This window comes from Ochlerotatus camptorhynchus, unplaced genomic scaffold (genome assembly GCF_037179485.1).
Source record: "Ochlerotatus camptorhynchus isolate MF236.1 unplaced genomic scaffold, CSIRO-AGI_Acam_v1.1 ptg000022l, whole genome shotgun sequence".
Classification (NCBI taxonomy): Eukaryota; Metazoa; Arthropoda; class Insecta; order Diptera; family Culicidae; genus Ochlerotatus; species Ochlerotatus camptorhynchus.
In genome coordinates, this window is record NW_027040514.1 from 7,132,375 (window position 1) to 7,158,199 (window position 25,825).

The following is a 25,825-nucleotide window of genomic DNA, read 5'->3' on the forward strand; positions in this document are numbered from 1 at the left end:
TAAATTGGGAAAATAAGCTTCCGTTCTTCAACTCATTACCCTTCTCTCATTGGGCTAGTTGTGATCCATTGGATGAAAATATAAATTCGACATCGTTTCAGTGCCACTCGCGATGATGATGTGTGTATGCATGCATTTTTTTTTCGGTATAGGTACATAATAATGCAGTTCGGTTAGACGTGGGTGTGTGAGTGTGTGTGTGTGTTGAGTATGAGAAAGAACCGAAATCAAATCTACTCTAAAGTTTTGGTGTTGCATAACAGTGAGCTGCTGAATTATTACGACTTTTAATATTTCGATTTCTTCTTCTTTATCGTTTGTTTTCGTTTTTATTCTTTGTCGCATTGCTGGTTACTTTAAATCTTCTCATTGTTTTAAATGTGTGTGTGTGTACGTAATGCATATAATAAACTTTGAATCAATTGTTTAAATGTGATTATTCTCGGTATTTAACAACATTTTTCTTCACTGTTTTTTTTTTGGGCTGTTAAATAGGGCTTTATCTGTGTTTTGTCTTCCGAGGAAAGGTTTCTATATAGGTTGTTATTTGTTTTGCTTTCGCTAGATTGACTCTCTTCCTAGTAACAGTTGTAAATAAGAGTGAGTAGAAATTTGTTCTTCTGTTAAGTGTCAAAGTAGAACGATTGTTCGTGCGCTTCTCTAATTTATCTGTTCTAATAAAATTCATTTTACGTGATTTTTACTTGGAGAGAGGAAGAGCTTCTCGGTTTCACCCGTACGTTTGTTTGTGTTTGTGAGTGTGACTTCAGCCTGGAAAACCAGGTTGCTACGATCGATCGATCGGAGAAGATGCATTTGCTATTGTCATTGTTGTTGATGTCATTGTCTGATTGGAAAAGAATACTAATTTCACACAAACTCAAACCGCTATTGCTCGCAATTGGACCTAACATTGTTGTTCGACATCCTACTTAACGATAAACGGAACGATTATCATTACAGCTTTTGGAAAGGGGAAAACAACTAGATGACACTCGTGATCTTTAATGTTAAAGATTGTTTCATTTTTGGCTTACTCAACAGTATTCATTTAGTTCATCTAAACGATTACGCTTTTGATCGGCTTAATTTGCATTTTTTTTTCTTCTTTAAATATACTCCACACACATACAGACAGACATATAAAAGGCTTAGTATTGTTTGTGTTTCCTCACTTGGATTCTAGATTGCTATACAAATATATATAACAGTAGTAGTTTGTTGTAGTAGTAGTAGTAGTAACACATACCAATTTTCGTGAGGGTTGGATTGACATTGAATATAGTTTGACGTTTTCCCGAATCGCTACATGAAAAATATTTCACAACAGAAAAAAGAAACTGAAACAAACAACTACCATTTTACTTCTTTTGGTTTTTTTTATACACGAATGATGAACGACGCCTACGATGACACATGTCATCGCGTTGCCTTTGTCACATGGTTGCTGTGATTGTTTTAACAATACTTTAGGATAGCTACGCCTAGTTTTGTTTGTTCTGTTCTTATCTTAATAAACGACTCTGCGCAAACCATTTGCCTATCGTATCCTAGTAATTAAGGTTAATTTTTCTTCATTTTTTATTGTTTTCTTCCATTAAATCTGTCCGGTTGTATAAACATCGCTAAGTTATTACTTTCATGATTTCCTTCTTCGGATATAAAGAAGTACAATACTAAATTGACACATTTATTCGCTAACCCTAGGAATTATTTTTGCTATAATTTGTGTTGTGTGTTTCACGACTGCTCCACACCGAGTCCGAAGTGGCGATTTTTCCACTTTCATGTACCTCGGGTTACTCCATTACTAAATCGGTTGATCCAATTTAATCATATAAAGTGCCATTTGTCCCCGATCGAATATTTGAAAATCAACCGATTTAGGAATCCAAGCGGCACTTCGGCCTCGGCGTGTGCCCCAATACTGACTTGCCTTCTTCGCGTTCCAAAGCAAAACAGATGAAAAACCGAAACTAATACTCAAACGAATAAAAAGTACAACAATGAAATGACCGCACGACGCGACGGACACAGCAAGCCGTTCCGGTTAACGAAACGGTTTGCTTTGTTTGTCGCTTGCGGAACGAAATCAAAACCGCATCCCATCCAAGTCAGCACTGACCGCGTCCTGTCATTTCGAAATAGGAAAAACAAAACGTGGACCTCCATCGCTTATTGTATGTGTGTGTATAATTGTTATAACTCCTAAGGATTAAAATATTTCTTTTGTTGTTACTTTGTTCATATCACTGTCAAAAAACAATTGTTACTTGTTTTCTGTCCCTCATATCATATTTAGCAGTACGATTTTTTTCTCTCTTTAGAATTTCGTCACCGAAAATGTCCCGCGGTTTAAGCCAATTCGTTCCGATTGAACCCGTTTGTTGTTGCTTGCCTAGGTGCTACACTAAGCAAGAAATGCTTTCATAAATACTCACGAATAATAAGAAAAAAAAAGAAAACGAAAAACACAACAACTAACTAAAGACTGGTATTAAAATTGATGTGAACTAAACCGAAATATCGCAAAACAACAATACTTGAAGAAGAATACTGCTGGAAACTTAGGTGTCCTTGCACTTCATCTTCAGCAGCGGTTCCTTGAGACGACTCGGTTCTATGAAGCAGGACCGAGATCGCAACAGTAACCGCTAGTTGGACGATCCATTCGCGTTCCGTTGGCCACTGGCGGCGGCGGCCGAGGCATTGGCATTGGAATTGGCATTGGAGGCGGCCGACGATGAGATCAGAACGTTCGCTTTCGAGGCGTCCCGTTCGGTGCCGTAGATTTTGCCGGCCTTCTTGGCCATCGAGCCGAGCAGTTCTTGGCTTTCCTTGTGGGCACCGCGCAGCGACAGGAACCACTCCTTGAGGCCGATTTCGTCCTGCGAAAGGGGGAGAAAAGATCACATTAGGCGAATGGGAACAATGGCAATAAAGAACAGTTCCACGCCAAAAGACGGCTCGACGTTTTCCGATTTGCATTAATCTCTAGTAGTAGCAGAAAATCAAGCTAAAAATATTTTTAAAAAAATTGACGTGTGAGACAGAAATCCAAAAAATCCAAATCCAAATCCAAAAATCCAAAAACAAAAAAGTTACTTATTAAATATTTTCGATTTTTTTTTTATTAAAAAGCTCATGAAAAATTCAATTTTTTGAATCATTGAAAACCATGGACACTAAGACATTTACAAAAAATCGTAGAACTTCAACTTTAAGCCAAATTTCAGATGTTTGTTTAAAACCTTTTAAATCGTTTTTTGTGCAAACATTTCTAAAATTTAGACCAAAAAAATAAGTTGACCAAAAGTTGTTGTTCTACAATTTTATTCAATTTTTAGGAGTTCATGGTTTTCATTGTTTTTGAAGTTAGGATTTTTATAGTAAAAAAAATCCTAAATATTTGAAGATGTAGGTAAACATCTTTTTCAAGCTAAATATGTCAATTTCTTCTTCTTATTTTTCTTCTTCTTCGCATTTCAAGCTTATTGCATATCGCATATTAGCTTATTGCGTGCTCTCAACTTAGTGTTCTAGATGCACTTCCACAGTTATTAATTGAGAGCTTTCGATGCCTGTACCATTTTAGCATTGATATAATTGTGTGGCAAGTCCAATCATACTTCTATGCCTAGGGAAGTCGAGAAATTTTCCAACCCGAAAAATTCCTAGACCGAACTGGGAATCGAACCCTTGCATGGTCTTGCTTGGTAGCTGCGCCTTTACCGACTGAGCTAAGGGAGGCCCCAAAAATATGTCAACTTATCATACCGAAATTGAGTGAAAGTCCCGCGTAATCAAATAAACAAAAAATAAATGATAGTCACAGTTAATTTCAAACAATTTTTACTCTATAGATATCTCTACAGTAAAAAATACTCTGAATAATATTCTTATACATCATTGCATGAAAAAAGTAATACTTAAACAAAAACATGCTCCGATTTCACTCAAACCTTGCACATTTGTTAGTTATCAAAACATTTTAGACCGGTAACCTTCTTGAGTTAGGGTGGTCAAAAAAAAACAACTTTTTTACCTATATACCCGACCTAGAAAAGTCATAACTTTTGAACTACTGAAGCGAATCAATGGTATTAACATGAGCTATCTAGAGAAAAAATTGGAAACTGAAGGTCAAATTAGTTTTAATTTTTTTTTTCCTTTGGTTTGTTTTTTTCCGTCGATCTTGTTTTCCGTGCTGAGCACCAATGCTACCGACGTGCCAGGAAGGCAGCTCCCACACCTGGACCCTACCTATCGACCCATCAACTCATGAACCGGGGACCAACGGCTTTACTTCCCTAAATTAGTTTTAAAATACTAGAATATTTTTTTTATGGATTTTACAGTTTTGAAACTAAAGCGTGTTTATTTTTTTTTAAAAAGCTCATACTTTTTTACTTAACATATAACAAATCCAGGAAGGCAGTATATTGCGTTTTTGAAATATATTTTTTTTATAAAATAATAAGTCTTATGTTTTTGCTTCAAAACTACCATGCGCCTCCATAAACCTTTTTAATAGAAACTAAGCGATCGATTCAACCTCTGGTGGGGAATAGGAGAACGTCAACAATAGTGACATAAACATAGGAAGCGGAACACTTTTTATTTTTCCTGATAAATTGATTCATCTGAGATGCTGAAAAAAAAATGGCTGAATAAAACGGTCCCCATTAAAATTCTCAATATTTCATTTATTCCAAAAGTAAGTTTTACGATAATTGATCATAATATTCGAGAGTAAGTGTAGATTTATTCAGCATCAGCTTATTTAAAATGGGAGCTTTTTGCTAGAATAAGCTTCGTCAAACAATCAGCAACAGTCGAGCAGCTGGCTCGAACGATTTCTTCAGAAACATCGTCTCAGGCTCTTTGTATAGCGTCCTTATTGCTTCTTGGTTTAGCACTACTCGCCCTTTCTACGATGCCACACATCGCGATATCTAGCGGGTTAATATCCGGAAAAGAAGGAGGCTTTGCTCTGAGTTGCTTTTTTGCAGCGAGTAACTCGCGAGTAACTCACTATACCTCAAAATTTAATCGACGTTCATCGATGTTTTTGTCTGGTTACTCCGTTTATCGCTTTAACATATTAGACGTAAGTCTTGTTTGTAAACAAAATAGAATTGTTCGGCTATTGAAACGATGTGAATTCCAGATTTTGTTCTGAAAATGGCTTGAACGATGCTGGAAAAGCTTCGAAATGCATTGGCCATGGCGTAGCTAATGGGGGTGCCCCCTCCAGAATGATCTAAGCCCCCTCCAGAATTTTTTGAAGATTTATATAACTTAAATTGTTGGTATTAGCATCTCAAAAAAAAAATCTGAAGCGAGCGTGGATCATTCTGGAGTGAGCCAGGCACCCTAGGCACCCCCATTAGCTACGCCAAGGCGCATTGGCGTGGATTTTCATCTGCTTCTCTGTGCTGATTGGCTGCTGTTGCTGCTGTTATTGTTTTGGAGCTGCTTTTTGTTCGTATTCCTCCGTTTCAAAACATTGAATATGAATTAACTGTAGGTATATACAATTTGTCCTCGTAAAATAACCACACGAATCGTTTTCAGATGTCCACCGAGGAGAACGTGAAATCGTTGTGGGAAATCACTGGCATACATAGGAAATATCTCCCCTGTTGGATAAAAACCGATTAACACCCGATTTACAATTCCAGCTCCGAAGGAAACGCTGCCAACCTGCTGAAGTCGAAGAGGAGGAGGACGATGAAGACACAGCTGCCAATGTTTCCGGTGAGTACGATCCTCATCCGGACTTAAAACCCATTATCGATATACTCGATGAAATCGAAGTGAAAACCGGTGTTTGCGTTCGGTCCAAGCTACTGCAGATGGTTCAGAAAGAGTGGTAGGAAAGGGTTCTTGGCGATCTGAAGATTCTTAAGAGTAAATCCGATCCAACTAAGTACAGAATAATCGCTACAGAATTTGCTTCCGAGAAACCGAAGAACGAAACATGCTCCGAATGTAATTTCTTCTGGATGAAATATTTTCTTTTTTTTTTCTTCTGGATGAAATATTTTCTTTAAAGAAGTTATGTTCCACTTCAACGGAGACTTCCTTTGACGGCAGTAGCAGAATCTCGGTGGTGTATCGCAGAAAACGGCCCATTTCACGATCGCAGTTTCATCTAGTGGCATGTTGTTGAGCGATGGGAACGGGATCGCTTCGACGAGTATCGGAGGTCGGCGGTGTACGTATAATTTGGCGGATCTTTAGTATTTGGTCAGGTGGATCGAGTTCTTCTACCACATCAAGTCGGTTGTTTGTTGTTGTTTTGCTTGACAGCAGCTTTTCGGCTTCGCACCTTCATATGTTGCTGCGGTGTGAGAAGTGGAGAAAGCAAATGACAGTCATTTTGCTCACTGAGCAAGGTGAGTTACTCGAGGTGCCTCAAACGCAGCTCTAAAATTGCTCATGATTAGCTGTCTTACCTTGTAACGTTCTTGTCTCGTCTAAAGAAAACGGCTTATGCGCCACCTCCAGATAGAAGGACCGTTATCTCTGACCAATAGCCCGGCATGAGACTGCCTTCTCAAGGCAGGTCAATACAGTTTTTAAGCGAACCGAACAACTACAAATTGACCCAACCGATGAAGCAAACTTAACCGTATTACTCGAGTGATTACTGTACCAAAAGAACCAATTTAGCTATTGCAATAATATCGAGCAGTAGTGGTGTGTGTCTTAGCGAAATAGACCAACCAATTCACCAATAATCATACAATTCGCCGCGAACAGGTGAAGTGTGTACTAAAATAGAAGTATTCAGTCTTGTTTCATAATTTCAACGCAAAAATGGAAGAAAAGAAAAAGATAAGATTATCAGGTTTGTTTCAAGCTTTACAAGTAAGCAAAAGAATTTAAAATTTATTATTATTTACTTTATCAGGTTTAATATCCAAAGGAAAACCCTATCTTCTAGTGGGTGACGTCACGTCTAGCTCTGAATAATACTTTTCATTCGTAGGAAAATTCAAACAACTTTCTTCGGTCAATTTATTCTTCGGAAACAGTACACTTCTTCTGCGCGGTGACGGTCCCACGTGGTCCGGCGACGAAGACCGACGACGTCTGGAAAGTTTCAACTACGATAGCTACGGGCCCGTTTTTAGAAGCGGATTATTTATCTTGACCGTTATCGAATGGACTCGGCTAAACCCGTGGGTATCGACTGGTTCAGGGTGAATGCGTCCCTGTATTCAGCGGAGTGACGAGCACGTTGACGAGGCTCGATGTCGTACCACTTGGCAAAACGGGCAAAAATTGGGAACTCGAGCAGTGCTACACGCTCGAGTAAGCCTGAACGCAAACCGTAGTTTCGTTCACCGACAGAGGTCCAATTAAAATCTCGAGTATCAATTTATATTGCGCGCGCAAACGGTCGTTGGACGGGTATAAACCTTCCGTCACACAGGGTCTACTAAACAGTGACTTACCGCTTCTGTTCCGACTTGGGTTGCAGACAAACCTTGATTCGCCTGGGAAGGTGACCCGAGGTACTTCGGTCAAACCTTCACTCGACTGGGAGGTGACCAGATACGGCGGTCAAACCCTCGAATATCCGGTCTCGATGCACTCCGGACGAACTTTCGAGTTTCCGGATTCGCTGACTCCAGACAAACCGCCCTCGTTGGATGGGCAGGGCCTATTCAACGCAGGTAATTAATTTTCTTCCCTTAAGGTCGAACTAGTTATAGTTTTTTTTGGCTTACCTGAACCAATTTCAATAATTTTGCACAATTGGTTTTGAACTGTCGATTTAACAAAATAACTTAAAAAAAACCTGTAATTAAATAAATCGCACTGAATCACTGAATCAAATTTAAATTTACTGTCCCGGAAATTACTTCGATTTTAGACTTCGACTAAAAGAACTTTAAAATATTTTCCAATAAGAATCACTTTTGATCTTTTCGATTCGAGCACTCCACTAAGATTAAATGTTCGATCGCGTCACGAATTGGTTTAGACTCAAAAAGTAAGACGCAATTTACTACGCTCGATGTGCAGGAGCTTTACTACGCGGTTCCTGATTGGAATTTCCGAAAACGATGGAATTTTCCGTTGATCCTGAAGTTTGATTGGTGGTGAGAAATTGCGCAGTAATTAATTAATTTAGATCAGGTCAATCCGCCAACAGGTATGCTACTTTAAGAACTTGAACCTTAATCGTCTTTTTATCAAAGCTTTTCATGCCGAAATATTTCTCAGGTTACTAATTTCAAAGATAGGTGGCGCAGCGCGTAAAAATAGAGCTTTACGTAATAGTTTGGATACAGCGGCACACCCATAGAAGTAAGCAATTTTTGGTAAGTGGTATCCGTGCTTTAATTGAATTTAATTACTTTATTTAGAAATACAACTTTTAAAGATTAATTGATGTCAAAATGTCGTTACAACCTTTTGGAAGCCACCAAGGGGCAAGACAGCTCATGAGCAATTTCAGAGTTGCTTTTGAGGCACCTCGAGTAACTCACATCGCTCAGTGAGCAAAATCAGTGTCATTTGCTTTCTCATTTTTCGCTTCCGCCGGTCAATCCGCCGGACCAAATACTTCCCGTACGTCATATGTACCCGTACGTCATCTGATACTAGTTGAAGCGATCCCGTTACCATTGCTGAACAACCTTCCCTGTATAAAACTGCGATCCGAGCTCTGGATTACTACGGTGACGTTCTGCTGCCAGCAGGCACTATCCCATTTCTGGTGCTACTGATGTGCCTTCTGGATCATCGTGATTTTTTTTTTATCTAGTTCGTTTATTTGGAAGGCTCAATCGCGTTAGCTTTACGGAGCCGATAATTCATTGTTCACTGTGTGTAACAAAATTCACTTAATTCTATGTCTAGTAGGAGTTGGGCCGATTACTCGCGGCTTACTCGAGGTTAGAAGGGTACATTTTCGAAGGATAGGATCAGGGGAGGAGCTTGGGGTAGGGTTTCGTTGTCTCATCAGAGCGTTGTCGCCAGTATGAACGGTAGTGCTGTTCTAGCTTCGTCCGGTGTTCGACCGGCTATGGTGGGTGACCAGTGGGCGACGATGAGACTCATCGAGACGGGGGGACAAGACAAACAAAAACTAATAAAGAGAGACAAAAGACTAAAGGAATTAAATTCTTATACTAGACATTTGAAGAAAAACATAAACGGACTGCATATAGCAGAGATCACGGGTTGCCAGCACGTCTCTGACAGGAACATAGGGTTGTCTTCCTTGGGCCTCGAGGGTATTCAAAAGTCGCTCTCTGGCGGCGTCATTATCCGTACATTGCCAAACTGCGTGTTCGATGTCATCGTAACCGTTTCCACACCGACAGATGTTGCTGTCCACGAGGTTTATTCTATTGAGATGAGCATCTAGCGAGTAGTGGTTGGACATAAGTCTACTCATCACGCGAATGAAGTCACGACTTAAGCCCAAGCCTTTAAACCACGCTCTCGAAGAAACATTAGGAATAATTGAATGTAACCACCGTCCAAGATTTCCAGTGTCCCAATCGGTTTGCCAACTCGAAAAGGTACTCTGACGCACTAAATGGTAAAATTCATCGTGTGAAATTTGCCTGTCATACAATTCGCCTTCCTGCGCGCCCATCTTTGCGAGAGAGTCCGCCTTCTCATTGCCTGGGATTGAGCAATGTGAGGGGACCCATACAAAGGTAATCATATATGATCTTTCGACCAGCACACTCATCTGCTCCCTTACCTTTGAAAGGAAATAAGATGAGTGCCTACTTGGTTTCATCGGCCTCAATGGAACCCGAGATGGTTCTGCAGAGTGAGGGCCACACTTAATTGAAATGATGATTGGCAAATGATCGCTACCATGGGGATCATTGATAACCTTCCACTGACAATCCAATGATAGCGATCTTGAACACAAAGATAGGTCGAGTCGGCTTTCTCGAGCCGGAGGTTTTGCTATACGTGTCGCTTCACCAGTGTTCAAAATAGTCAAATTGAAATCGTCACATAAATCGTAAAAAATAGCCGCTCTATTGTCGTCATATAGATCGCCCCACCCAGTACCATGGGAGTTCATATCACCCAGAATTAATACTGGGGATGGAAGAATCGAAACTAGATTCCAGAGTTGACTACGGCTAATGGAGGTTCTTGGTGGAATGTATACTGAAGCTATGCAAAGATCTTTGTTCTTCACATTTATTTGGCAAGCAACGATTTCGACGCCGGATAGAGCAGGAAGGGAAATTTTGTAGAAAGGGTAGCACTTTTTGATCCCTAAAAGTACTCCTCCATAAAAATCGTCTCTATCCAGGCGAATAATGTTAAAATCGTGGAAGTTGAGTTCTTTATCGGAAAAAAGCCATGTTTCACAGAGAGCAAATATATCACAATCAGAATTGTGAAGTAAAAATTTGAACGAGTCTACAGGGTAGGCCCAAAGAAGTGACGCATGAATTAAGGATCGGATCTCCCAAGGAAAGACAAATGATTTTAATGGTTCTCTTCTATTCGCTTTATTACATTTTATAGTTTAAATGTACATATTTACTTTTCGATTTTATCACCTTTTGCTTTAACCATTGCCCTTAGTCGCTTCGGAAAGGCGTTACAAGCGGCACGCACCTGATTTTCGGGAATTTCATCCCATATCTTCTGTATAGTAGCCTTGAATTTTTCTATTCCCATTGGCTTAAGATCCCGAAAATGTGCTTCCATGATTCCCCATATAGAGAAATCCAGAGGGTTTGCATTTGACGAAGAAGCTGGCCATAACTCCTTAGGAATGAAATCTGGCAAATTTGCGGTACACCATGCTTGGGTAATCTTTGCTCCATGGGACGGGGCAGAATCCTGCTGGAACACCCATTTGCGGTTACCGAACATCGTTGAAGCATGCTTCTTCAAATGGTACTCAAGAACCTCTCTTACATAGTAAGCCGCGTTGATTTTCACTCATTTGTTAATAAAAAGCAGTGGTAGACGACCTTCTGCAGAAATCGCTCCCCGCACCATGACAGAAGTATGATTTTGGAATCGTTGAACTCCGCGAATTGAAGAAGGGATATCCTGAATCGTCGCTGCATAACCCTGTCGTTTTGAGCGTTGAAACTTTGCTGCAATACGAAGTTTTTTTCGTCCGAATACACGATCAAGGAATCACCGTGTTGGCGAAGCAGTTCACGACAGCGAATAATTCGGTTCTTCTTGTTAGCTTCTGAAAGTCCATGAATTCTTCTTTTCTTGTACGGCACCAATCCCAAATCGTCTTTGAGAACTGATCTGATAATTTTCTTGGAAACCGCCAGATCCTGAGCGAGTTTATATGACGATCGACAAGGATTTCGTCGAATTTGTTCTCGTACTACCTTCACAAGCTGTTTAGTGCGTACGCTGCGCGGACGACCAGGTTTTAACTTCGGAACGATGGTCCCCTCCGTCCTCCATCTTCTCAACGTCCGGTCGATTAATGTGCGACATATTCCTTCCTTCCTGGTCTCAGCCAATATCTGGTAAGGACGCTTACCCTCCAAATGCAACTGCAAAATCCGTTTTCTTTTGAAATCCATCTCTAACTGAGGCACTTCCTGTTAATGTAATATAGCGCACAGTAGTTGGTTTACATTTTAATCAGTCACTCTTTCATGTGTTAGCCACCAGATAGCTCTCGCATAATCCAGAAGAACTTTACACTGAAGCAAAAAAGTGCGTCAGTTATTAAGGCCTACCCTGTAGTTTAGGCACTAGACTACGGACGTTCCACTGTAGCACAGTCATCATATCTTCAACCTCGTTCGACGAATTATCCATCGAAAGATATGATTGATGCAAGGAGGGGCCATGAAACAGTCAATTGCTTAAGATATGATTCTAACGTTGGAAGCAAGGCAGAAACTAAGCTTCTTAGAGGGTCTTGTATGTTGAACATGTTTAATATGAATTCCACAATGTCCGAAAAAGCTAGCAAACCTCGTTCGGACTTGGATTTCTTTTGAGAAGTTTGAGGAGCAGCTTTTTTATTTTTTTTATCTTTGTTGGACAATGGCGGATAATTCTTGCTGCATCCAGGGATTGGATCAGCAGGAGCCTTCGATTTTGTTTTTTCATCCCCATTACCCTGGGAATTTGGCAATCTTCTGGAGGTGATTTTAGTTTTCTTACGGCGCACTTTCGGGGAGGGGCATTTTCTTTTTGCGGATCTGTCCATTTTTGAAGGTGCGTGTACCACCGTAGAATCACCTTCATCCGATGAGTCAGAGTCCGATTCTTCAGCTGACAAAATCGAAAATTGATTTTCATCTTGGACGGCTGATGCAGCCTTCACCATTTGTGCATATGACTGCTTGGAGCGACCAGAGATTGAACGCTGCACTTTAACGGAGTGCTGCTTGTACATCGGGCACTCCTGCAAGGGGTGAGGATTCTCGCCACAATAAGCGCATTTTACTGATTCTTTGTGGCAAGAATCCTCTTTGTGGTTTTCACCACATTTGCCACAACGAGTTTTGTTGCCGCAATGGCTGGCTGAGTGTCCCAGCCTTTTGCAGTTGGTACAATTATATACCCTCTGTACAAACAACCGCACCGGAAAAAAAGCACCATTAACTTTGACAAAGTTTGGGAGAACTGAACCAGCGAAAGTCACCCGAAACGAGTCTGAATGCTGATAAACTTTCTTGCCATCTTGCAAAGATACTGAATGCAGTTGCCTAACATCCAGTATCTGTACCTGCTGACCGATTTTCGAGTTTTTGAAGCAACCCGATGCTCGTTTTAAATCCTCGACACTCAGACTCGCGTCGGAGACCACACCTTCTATCTCCACATCTCGAGAAGGGATGTAGATGTTGTACTCAACACTAAACAGCTCATGTTCAGCAATTTTATTTGCCACATCATAAGTCGGTGCTTCTACACGCAGTTTATTGAATCTCTTCTTATGTACCAAGATTCCCGGATACTTCCGCAGCAAGTCTCTCGAAATGTCGAGAGTTTTCAAAGGTTTATTTTTAGGCCGAAAAAAGACAACCCATGGTCCTTTCGAAGACGGTTGGTAGTATCTAGTTCGCGCAACGTAGGTATCCGAAGACGCCATGAATGTTGCTCAAAAGCGGTGCACAACCGCTTAAAAAGGAAAGGAAAAAAAACTACAAAAAAAAACCCTTCACCAATTAAACTACTTAACTACTAGATGTTAATATTTTGTTGCCCAGTGTATAAACAACCAAGCAAAACAAAAACAAAATTATCAAAAAAAAAAAAAAAAAAAACGTTTCACTAGTTGCAAGAAGTTGCACCACTATAGCCCTCACAACCCTATCAGGGGAGAGGGCAAAGCCACGCGCAAAATTTTATAACAAAAGCGCGGCAATGGGCTAGAGAAGACTATTGTATAGTATACTTAACACCGGCCGGTGCCGGCTGTGTGAGCTGGTGCAGCCACTCCGTTTGCTGCTTTGTTGTTGTTGCTTGCTGCTTTGGAGTGGTGATGAGACGATGACGGTGAGATGATAGTCCACCTATAGCGTCGCTAAAGGTGGCTACTTCCTCTGCTGACTGCGGTTGCCTTGGGCACTGAACTTCGTCCACGGTAGGTAAAACGCGCGATATAAAAAACCACTATGGTGGGAAAAAAAACTCCACCGGCTACGAAACCAATACCCGCAACGGAGACACGAACAAACTACGTCCGGCTACTTCAAGCTATCGGCGAGGAATGGTCATCGTGATATGGTGCGATACACCACCAAGATTCTTCTGCGGCCGTTGACGGAAGTCTATATTTTCTTTCAGAAAAAAAAACAATGTTTTTTTTTCGTTAGTTCAATTCTTGATAGCGCTGGAATTAGGGCGTAACAGCTTTTGTAAACAATGACTTCTCTCGATGATTTCTCGAAACTCAAGGCACGCCTACGAAAACATACATAACCAACGTGAAGGGGAGGTCTTCCTCTACACGATGGTGTCGTTGATTTGAGTAGGCGAGCCTTGGTTTTCTAGAAATCATCGAGAGACGTCATTGTTTACAAAAGCTGTTACTCCCTAATTCCAGCTTAATCTAGAATTGTGTATTTTTTCTATTATGTATTATATCCGGAGCATGTTTCTTTTTCCAGTTTCTCGTCGGCAAAGACCATAGCGATGATCCTGTAAATGGTCAGATCAGATTTACTATTGAAAATCTTCAGATCGCTCTTTCCTTCCTCTCTTTCTGAAACATATGCAGGAATCGATTTCGTCCAGTAAATCAATGATGGGATTAAAGTCCGGACGACGATCGAGGATCGTACTCACTGGCTTCGGCAGTGGCGCCTGCACTGGATACTCTGGTCTCTTCTATACCGGTGATTTCGCGTTATCTTCGGTGTGCATCTGAAAACTATTCCTCTGGTTGCCTAGCCTGCCTTCACCTACCTCCAGCTCCAGCTTTAAGAGACGGAAGAATACCAACAAATATCACTTCCAAAACAGTTGCAGCAGCTGTTGACGGAGGCCCCCTGTGGAATCATTCTTTTGATCCAAGTGGTACTGGAGTTCACATCGTTTGAATAGCAGATCTGAACAATCTTACTATGTTTACAAACAAAACTGACGTCTATTATGAGATAAATCTTTTCAAAGAGAGTAAAAGGAGTAAGCAGAGAGAAAAAAAAATCTATGAACGTCGATTGAATTTTGAGGTACATTGAGCTACTCGCGAGTTTCTCGCAGCAAAAGAGCAGCTCAGAGTAAAGCTTTCTCACCCCTTGGAGGCCACATTTCCTTCAACCAAAAATGATCGAAGTTCTGTTGACGCCACGCTTGAACGCGTTTGGGTGAAGCAAAGCTCTGTGCCTGTGAACTCCGGCTGGACCTGTTACATTCCGGTATATATACATATTTGCTTCACCCCCTTCACACCTTTTTACTACTATCTTGATTCCCGCTCCAGTCAGTATAATAAAGCTCTTTGTGAAGGAAAGACTCACAAAGCCTTTTACTCTGAACCATATACGAAACAGAACCCACGGCAACACCTTCTGTTGTAAAAAGTCCAGATATACCTCCTGGTTTATTTTTACCCCACCCTGAATGCGAAAAACAGGAGATTTTTTTCCCATTCGATGCAACTGCTTCCCAATTCGTCACCAATTCTGGTTTTTGCGCTCTGTAGACGAATTTGTTGTTGCGATCAGCCAAACTCCGATGCTTGCATAGCACACTGTCATTTTGCCGGTTGAATTTGCGACGTCAAATAGTTTCTCATCCGAATAAATCACCACGACGTCAGGGTTATCCACGAGCCACTTCTTCAGGATTTTAATTCTTTCCAGCAGCTCCTTTTTTGCTGCTGAAAGAAGTTGACGTTGTTGCAGTTTAGAAGGATAGAAGCCAAGATCCTTTTTAACCACGGTTTGCATCGTCATACGCGACACCTGATAGTCCTTGGTCATTTGGTTCATATACCTTACCGGACTCCAACGAATTTTTTGACGTTGGATAACGTCTTTCGGCAACATACGGGGGTACAAAATTGAAAACAGTCATTTTGAATGCGTTACGAAAAATTAAAAGATTTTGAACGATAATAACGCAACCGTCTCTCAATAGATTTACGAGATAATGGCATCAATCGATTGGAAATATTTCTAGCAATTTGCTGAATGTTTCAAAACTATTGATTTCATTCTGTAAACTATTGAAAAATTGTTAAAAGTAAACCATTGTCTAAAGATGGTGAAAATCGATTGATTTTTTTTTATATTCTTATACCGGAGATGAACCAGCCTGCGTCTGAAAATCTCCTAAATAGAGATAATAATAATAATAATTATATTCTTATACTTTCTCCAACCAAGACATCAGATGCGAGTATCTGACACCTCTGATATTTTCTGTTCTACTATATAAGCGTCAACCCAACAAAACGGCCCTTTACAGGCCACCAAACTTTCGCAAAAGAGTTATTAAGGAATATTCCTAAAATATAATAGGGTAAATGTTGGCTTCGGCACCCATTGACTGTTTTCGGCAACCAAAATTTAAACGTTAATTTCACTATGTTTTCCCATCAACGCACTTCCCTGAATGTGTCCAAACGATTGTTTAGCCTTTCAGCTTCAATCTGATTATATTTGAACGATCGAGCAATCCAGTAATGCTACATTTTTCTTCAAATAAAGCATACGCACTACAAAATGAGGTTGATTTCGAGTTGCCGATAATAGAACAGCTGGTTAACACGCAGTTCTAATGGGAAGGTTGCCGAAGAAAAAGAGACTGCCGACAATAGTCACACTCACCTGAGAAGTTTGGAGCGTTGTAAAAACGCTTTCAAAACGTTTTGAAAAATTCTGTCGATTGGAATGGATAGAGAAGCAAGCAGCAGATGAATGTAAACAAACAGACACATCATATATGTGCGTGACGCTGAGAAAATGCTAGTAGAAGTGCAGACGCTGCTTAGATTGACGAGAATACGTAAATTCCCCTATACACAATTAAGTACAACACATAACAGACGTTATCCAACGCCAACCATGCGGTCGTATCTAGTATACAACCCTTCCAACTGTTTGGCCACCCCCTTTATCAACGCCCGTGTCCGAACAGAACGGGGTCTCCCTGACACAGATCTTCTTAAAGCTCCACTTCCATCCTCAAATCGTTTTTTTGCATCGCCAGACAAACTTTCGATTCACACCAAGCAGCTTGGTTATCTGCCCTAGTAAGAAGGCCCAAACGGATGCCAGCGTGCTTCGGATGACGCAGCAAATCGGCTACTACAGAGCAACCAATTGTCGGTGCTCGAGGTAGAAAATGGTGGTGGTGACGCCGCTGAAATTGTCAAAAAAGAGTGGATTCCCCCGCTGTTTACCCCGTTGAAAGACGTCGCCCAGCTTAGGGATGAGCTGGCAAAACGCAAATTGTTCCCGCGATTCAAGATCTGTAGCGTTGGAACAAAGATCATGTGCTCCAGCCTACAGCAATACAAGTCTGTCGGTGACCTGCTCAAGAACAGCACAGTGGAGTTTTACACCCACGATTTGCCTTCGATGAAACCATTGAAGGTTGTTTTACGGGGACTGCCATCGTATGAAGCGGCTGCCGTAAAAGATGAACTGGTGAGGCTCGGATTAAAACCAGAGGCAGTCCACCCAATAAATCGACGGACTATGCCCAATACCAACTATCGTGACCAGCTGTTTCTGGTCCACTTCATGAAGGGCTCCACCACCCTTGCTGCGCTGAAGAGCAACATACGTGACCTGTTTCAGGACATTATCGACACGCAACACCGTGATGTGACCCAACGCACAAGCTGCTTCTCCTTCGTCCATGGCACGAAGAACTGTCATATGAAACCACGCTGCGACAAGTGTGCTATGGCCCACACGACACTACTCGAGACTTCCCCAAGCGAACAGAATTCATCAACATCAGAAAGAAGGTGGCAACTAGCAACCAGCCAGGCCGACATCGAAACAAACGTACACCACCAGCCATCACGGATGAACAATACCCGGCAATCCAGCCTCGTCGCCTGGTCCCAAATCTCCCACCGCTACCCATCACCCGGTGCCTGATCTATCGTATGCCCGTGTTGCCTCAAGCGATTCAGTTGACGAATCTCCTTTCACATTGGAAGAACTAGTAATGCTGGTTGCAGAGGTGATCGTCATCCTGTGAACCTGCAAGACTCGATCTCAACAGCTTCATGCTGCCTTTTCACTCGTCACCAAGTATGGACCGTGAAGCTATTAATTGCAAATTGGAACGCTTGCTCGCTTGACGAACAAGCATAAAGAGCTACTCGATTTCCTCAACACCAAGGAAGTCGACATTGCTATTATCACCGAGACTTTCGGCTCGTCAGACTTGACCGCACCTGCTCCGGTGGTGGAGGAGTGGCCATCGTTGCAAGACGTAACATCAGTTGCCGGCTACTACCAAGCTTCCAGCTGAAAACAATTGAAGCCATCGGAGAGGAGGTGAGCACATCACTTGGCGCAATCACCATCATCGCGGCCCAATGCCCCAAGCAAACCAACATCAGGGACGGGTGGTCAGTGGCCCTCCGGTAAGACATCATCAAACTCACCCGGAGGAGCGGGAACTAAATGTCAAACATCAAGCTTGGAAAAACAGTCGGAGCAATCGAAACGGCACCATCCTGAACGAGGACCTGCAAGAGGGGCATTACACCATCTTGGCCTCGAACACTCCTACCCGGGTGAGTCGAGTGAGTTCATGCAACCTCACAACCTGTGGCCTACCAGGAGCTGAGCTCGAACCACTATCCGGTGGTGACTGTAAGCTAACCAAACTCCTTAAAAATAAGCCAAGACCCATTGTGCCGTTGAATCAACCCAATGATTCAGTTGCTCATCTGATAACCCCTGAAGAGAAGGCTGATGCTATAGGTCAACACTTCGTCAGTAAATGCAACCAACCTCCATCAAATTCCCAACAACTTTTCTGTGGAATCCAAGATTACGGCTGATGAACTGTTGACCTATACCAAATCATCTAAAAATTTGAAGACCCCAGGTTTCGACCAGATCCTGAATCTGGAACTCAAACATTTGAGTTCCAGATTCTACAACCAACTGGCACTGATTTCCAATCAGTGCCTAAGACTTGGCTACTTCCCCTTGAAAACAACTTGTTGCTCGAGGAACAGTTTGGCTTCCGTGAAGGTCGCTCGACTGACAAACATCTAACTCGAGTGACAAACATTCTCAGACGGAACAAGTCTATATCTAAAGCATCTGCCATGGCATTGTTGGCCGTTGAAAAAGCGTTCGACAATGTCTGGCATGATGGCCTGGTCTACAAATTGCAGCGATACGGTCTTCCAATCTTCCTTGTGAAGATCATTAAAAACTATCTCTCGGGCAGGACGTTCCGAGTCTCTCTGAATGGCATCACATCGGATGCTTTCCACACTGGTGCGGGTGTCCCACAGGGATGCATCCTTGGCCCCATATTATTCAACCTGTTCACCTCCGATATGCCGGCTCTCCCTGAAGATGGATCGCTGTCTCTGTTCGCAGATGACACATCCATCATATTTAAGGGTAGGGTCATCGAAGCTCTGACCGCCAACTTCAGAGAGGCCTAAATGTTCTATCAGAATACTTCAACAGCTGGAAGATCCGTATCAACTCGGCAAAGACCCAGGTCATCATCTTTCCTCATTCCAAATCACCCAGACTTGTTCCGTCTGAGAATAATAAGATCAACTTGAACGGTACAGTGGTCGAATGGCCTTACATTCGACAGCAACCTGCTTTTCACGTTGATAAAACTCATCAACAGGAGATCCACTCTGTCTCTGAAAAACAAGCTTGCTGTCTATAAGCAAATAATCCTTCCCGTGATAGAATACGGGGTCCCAATCTGGGAGAGTACCGCGGAGTGCCATCACCTAAAATTACAAAGGGTCCAAAACAAGATCCTGAGGATGATCCTCAACTGTCCTCCACGCACTCGGAACTCTGAGGTCCATCGTCTGGCTGGTCTTCAGACGCTGGAATTACGGAGAACTGCTACCATCGAAAGGTCCAGAGATTGCTGTAGGCGATCCGATCAGCAGATGATCAGGGATCTGGCACGTTAGGTTATAGGGTATAGGTTATAGGGTAGGTTATCAAATTTTTAAAACTCAAACTCAACAACTCCTAAGGCTAATCAAATGTACTGCAAAACCAGTGTTAAAACATAATGAATCAACAAATAAATGTAAATTTTACTACTACTACATGATTGTTACTTCGGTCATTTGGACTGCCTAACATTATTGGTGCAGCAAAAAAGGTTATCTTCCATTTAATTCCACTTAATTAATTTTGGTATCCATGACAGATACGTATTTCGACTACAATGTGCAGTCTTCATCAGTGTCATTCCCACTAAAGAACTTATCAAAATCTAACCCCCTTAAGTACTCATCCCCTAGGTAAAAAAGTCAAGATCATAGGTATAAAAATGAAACTACAATGTGTTGAATCGGAACCTACCTAACTAATAAAAACCAAAGATTTAAGTAAGCTAAAGGAGAAAAATCTATACAACTCTCTAATAAGGAAAATCCCAAAGGCTTGGTAGCCATCATAATGAAGTAATGAAATTGGGTTGTTAGCGGAATGCTAAATAAAACAGCAAAAAAGGTTATCTTCCATTTAATTCCACTTAATTAATTTTGGTATCCATGACAGATACGTTTGTTTTATTTAGCATTCCGCTAACAACCCAATTTCATTACTTCATGGTGCTCATTTTCTAAACGTGGGGCCAATCTAAAGTTAAGTACTCTACTCTGAAATCTGTGGAAGGGAATCTAGTACCATGTAGAACAAAACGTCACATGTAACACTCATTGATTATGTCATTGAGAAAAATCGTCCAATGTAACATGACCGATGTACATCTTGAATAGTCAAAGCGTCCTATGCGGTTTTCTATATTGTAGCGTGAAATTCAAAGTAAAATTGTGATTTTACCATTTCTACTGAATTTTAAACGTTATTATCCACTGACTACATTGAAAATAGTATAGGAAAATGTATTGTTTCTAAACAATTAAAATAATAATCTGTCGAACTTTGTTAGAGCGAGAAGACAAGAAGTATCGATGCCACAGTTTTGCATGTGCATCCCTAGAAAACTGTATATGAGAGAGAATCTCTCAGGCCGGGCCGCTCTTGATCTCTATGTACATACAGCTGACGATCGATCGCTACCGATCGGGTCAGCTGTGTGGCACATAGGTACGTAGATTGAAAAATATCAGTTACAATAAACCGTCGCGGAGGAAACATCTCCTTAGTAATTTCGTACTCTAATAAATGTATTTTTGTGTTCGCGTAATAAAAGGTGTTTGTATGTAAACCGCGAGTTCTTTTATGTGTGTCCGAAAGATTTCCCGCGACGGGCGCGAACAAACTTCAACTTCGATTTTCTCAAAATGGTGGATATGTAACATTGGTCTATTTGAAAAGTGACGCGAGAATTCATTCATGGAGCGCCCCGTCGTGTGGCTGTTTTTTCGCTTCGCTGTTTTGTGCGAGCATTCCAAATCACATTGTTCTTCAACCTGAAGCATGCTGACGCACAGATACATGCAAAAGCCAGTTGATTGCTTAGGAAAACGAAATCTAATGTTTGGAATTGCGTTACAAAAAAAAAATTGTTTGCATTGAAATAATACATTTTACAGGTATGTTGTCTTCAGAGGAAATGTTCCTAACAATATTTTGAAACGATCTACGCGAGTGAAATATGACCTTTCATACGAACTATTTGTGTAAATGATGAGCAAAGTTAGCGACCACTATGATTGTGGTCCTAAAATTTAACTTAGAAAATGGTTTTCAGTCAATCTTGTAGAAATTGCTAGAGATAGAAATTTCAGTTCTTTAATTTTGCACGGAAGAGTTTTTTCGATTGAGCGCTGCGTTATTTTGTTAAAAAATCGATAAGGTGAGTCATTCTAATCCAATCCACTTCCACCTTAACACACAGGCATGTTCCGGGTAACTAAGCAACAATTATCAGAATGTTGAATACCAGCTATTTAATATTACACAAGAAAGGCACTTGACACCGGTAGGTGGATTAATCGGAGTTCAGTTATTCAAATTTTTAGTTTTTTTTTTTAAATTGACGAACATTTGTTGATTTTTTTTAGTGTGTATTTTTTTTCTGAAAAGACAATCTTGTTTCCTAATAAAGACCGGCGCACAATAGATACGTTTTCAGGTTTTTTGACAGTTAGCCCATGCATTATCTGTCAAAAAACCCGAAAACGTATCTATTGTGCGCCGGCCTTTACTCGTCAACAACAAATGAAGTCAAGTGAGGGAAGCGATGATTCTTCATTTCCACCCGAAATAATTTGCATTCTAGAGAAAGAAATCGATGCTGTATTCTAAAGAGCCTAAATTTATAAAGAGGCGACATATCAAAATTGGAACAATCGATTGTCTGTCAAAATCATAGGAAAAGTCATTCCAATCGAGCAGAAGATCTGTCAAATTGAAAAGATGTCTCTTTATAAATTCAATAATAGTGTATAACCGAGACGGGACTTGACAATCGAGCTTCTCACTCTTCTTAATGTTTTTAAAGAATGCCCTTCGGAAAGTTGTGCGTGATGTTTGACGTAAAGAGCCTGAATTTATAAAGAGACGACATCTTATCCATTTGACAGGTCTTCTGCTCGATTGGAATGACTTTTCCTATGACTTTGACAGACAATCGATTGTTCCAATTTTGACACGTCGCCTCTTTATAAATTTAGGCTCTTTAGTTTGACGGAGTTGATGCCAATGATGCCAGGAATGTAAAATAGTTTTTTTTTTCTATTTTTATTTGGATTTTATTCTGAGTTTCTACCTCAGGTTAGCAGCTTGATCATCATTTTTGCTCAACACAATAAAAACAACCATAAACAAACATCAATATCCTAGGGGTGAGACAGCTTTTGATAAAGTAAATTTTGAGACGCTCTGAGTATCTCGAGTTGCTGAATATTATATGCACGGTGACATAGCAACCTGTTAGTTTTGACTTCATTCCACGATTGTCAAGCAAAGACGTTTGACGAGGAAAGTCTACGGTCATCATTTAACAACATTACATACCGGATTGCCAACCACAAAATCCGTGTCGCAACCTGCAAACCCTGTGTATGCTTATCATTGGTTGACGATGATAATAATTGTATTTTCAAGTGAATATGGAGTTGACATAATTTAACGTATTGATGACAGCCACCAACAAGATTCCAAATGTGTCAGTGCCCCTTACAAGTTTCACTTCACGTGGCGTCAAAGACGACTGTTTTGTGATTCCAGGACTGTATTGCTGAATGAAAACGGAAGTTTTTGATGGTAGTTTGTCTCTTCCTGCAGTTTTCACAAAGTATAAACCGAGATTATTGGAAAGATCATAGTCTAGTCACATATACAAATTTACTGCTCTATCAGAACAATTCAAACTAGAATTCGCAACTCATGTTGACTTATTTATATTTAAGATGCTGAAATTAAATCATGCATTTGAAGTGGTTTCAACTCTTAATCTTGATCGATTTTGCTTGATTTATCAAATCTTGAACAGGTTTAAAACTAGGATTAGGTCCAAGCAGCACTTTTCCAATGTATGATCATTATAAGAGACAATGCCAAAACTGTTAATAGAATGCTAAATTAACCATCGAAAGAACACACCCTTTGCAACCCGTAATAAAGCACGCCAAATAACGGGTTCGTTTCTCTGGATCATATCGGAAATGTCTTTTGCTGATTTGTCAAATTGTTTTTTGCCCACGATAGTAGAGACCACGCATATAAGAGTAATTCATACTGAAAAGAAGCACGCACGGATTAATGATTATTTGATGTAAGAATACAAAAATAAAATACTGATAGGATCACTCTGACACTCTGACAGATAATGTATGTTTATATTGATATAATTTTTAATTTCTTGACGAATGTGAGACTACTTTGATCACTTTTGAGTAAATATGAGTTACTCAAATCAGCTCGCTGTGAAAATATTAACTCTGAGTACAGCCGTCTTGCCCCTAGCCTATATCCATTCCTTAAAACAGGCAGGGCACTCAGTTGGTCAACTTTCCTTTCGCAAAAATAAACAATTAACAACGCCATTGAAGTCAACATTGATTCCGGCATCACTGCCAGCCAGATTGATGCGATCCCTCTATCCTTTTTATTCCATGGATTGCTACTGCCAAATCGACCAATCAGAAACTATAGTCGCTATATTCATAGTCTGGCGGATATAATCTCGGGAACCAATTGAGCTGTCAAATAGCGGAACCCATCGAGCAAATCACGACCAACAACAGAAAAGAGCACATCAGCTATTGTGAACATAACTTCGGAAACCGTTTTCACGTGACTCAAGGTTCGCCTACGCAAACCACAATATATTGAATTGGTTCCGCTTTTTGATAGATCGACCAGACTATAAATATAGCGACTATATCAGAAACTGGCTCGAATTTGACAGCAAATTGGCTTGAAATCGCTACCCGATTGTCAAGTCCCGTCCCAGGTGTATAATAGAACTTCTATTACAAAACATTGTCAAACTTATCAAATTTATTGCTCAATGTCTCGTCTTGCTTCTACTACAAGCCTTGCAATGTTGTTTAATATCACTTGGAAACATATGATCTGGGTCTTCTATGGCCATATTCTGAATAACATATAACAAGGCTTGCAGTATGAACAAGGCAACACGGCGAATGAGAACGACTCAAATTTGAGTTTAGTTCACTCATAATCGCCAAAAGTGCAGGAACTCAGCGATGAGTAAATTTGCCTCATGGTTTCCTGTGGAAAACCTAAAAAATTTGCCGGAAAATGAGGAAATTGACGAAAATTTTATTCAGTCTCGGGGTAGTACCAATAGACGGAGTGAATCCAATCTTTACTTTTCTCAAATTCGGGAATTTTTCCCTGGAAAATCCTGGAAAAACCTGGGAAAACATGAGACAAATTTTACTCATCGCTGAGTTCCTGCACTTTTGGCGATTATGAGTGAACTAAACTCAAATTTGCGTCGTTCTCATTCGCCGTGAATATATTTATTTATGCTACCGCGAGGCAATTAATTTAAAACCAAAACCATAAGATAACCACATAGTTGCATCCCGTTTGCATAGCCCTAGCTGACGTTGATACCAAGGCCAAGAATATGAAATGAAAAGTAGGGCAAAAGGAGCGAGAGCTCGTTTTACATAATCTAACTGCAGTATTTACTTAGGAACGTTTCTGCGTTCAAGTAGGATAAACACGCCCACGCATGGCATGCTTGCGCATCTAGGTTACGTTTAGCTTTCCCTCTCTGTTTATCCTTAACGAAGGATATAATTATAATGTTTAAACGTTACAAATGTTTCATTCTTATTTGTAGAGCCATATCAGATCTGAGTTACAAAAAGAAATAAACTTACAAGATAACCCGAGAAATCCCAGATCTGAGAGGGCATAGTATATAAGATCCAAATAACACAAATTTACCCTTTCAAGGGCGATCGAAATCCTAGCTAATAGAATAGGCAAAATTAGGTCAAAAGTCCGGTATTGAAAGGGATATGTAAAACCCTGGACGAACCAAGTAAAAGTTTTACATAATTACAAGTTGCTAATGCAACACGTAGCTGTAAGATCACTTTGTACAATTTTGTTGAATAAAATTAAGTTTCATAGGTTACTCCAGATTCTTCTCTTTTTTGAATCCGAAAGAACTTTCGGCCTAGAAGTGAAAACTTCTCTCCTTAACCGGGGAAAAAAGTAGCTCCTAGAATCGAGAAACAGTGTCTGACCTGAAAGCGAAAGACTCTCCTTAACCGGAGAAGAAAGTAGCTTTTGGCGGCGACAATTTAAATCAAAGATATCTAATTAACAAGATATCCCACTACTCAATTCCTCATACAAGGCATATAATTAACACCCGTATATGATCGCAGTGCCATCTGTTGAGTGCACATTGAAACTGTTGGGAGTTCCCCGCCAACTTCACCACCTGGGCTCAATAACTGACAGGTGTCAGCATGATAGATGTCAATGCGGACGTTGATGATCAGCCGAGGAAAAAGGACGATATCATCCTCGAAGTCATCATCATTATATTGCGATAGCAAAATTCTTACTTGTTTGTGATTGTTCCGATTTTCAATCATTACCACTTTATACGCAACAGAAACACTGGAGAAAACAATCACACATCCAAGCGCGCATCATGATGTGCTTGTAATATGTTTTGCTTCCGAGCGAAAGAGTTTTAAATATACCACCGGTATCAGTAGGAT

The 25,825-nt window shown here is 40.7% G+C and overlaps 1 protein-coding gene across 6 annotated transcripts in view; it reads right to left on the reverse strand.

Moving 5' to 3' along the window:
* Positions 1 to 458: 458 nt before the first annotated feature.
* Positions 459 to 25,825, reverse strand: part of LOC135705403 (G protein-coupled receptor kinase 1) — a 400,362-nt gene continuing 374,995 nt past the window's right edge. For all 6 annotated transcript variants that reach the window (XM_065227160.1, XM_065227152.1, XM_065227147.1 and 3 more), the window contains one exon: positions 459 to 2,888. In XM_065227160.1, coding sequence (XP_065083232.1) covers positions 2,655 to 2,888 — 234 coding nt within the window. In that variant the 3' untranslated portion in view covers positions 459 to 2,654. The remainder of the gene's footprint in view (positions 2,889 to 25,825) is intronic.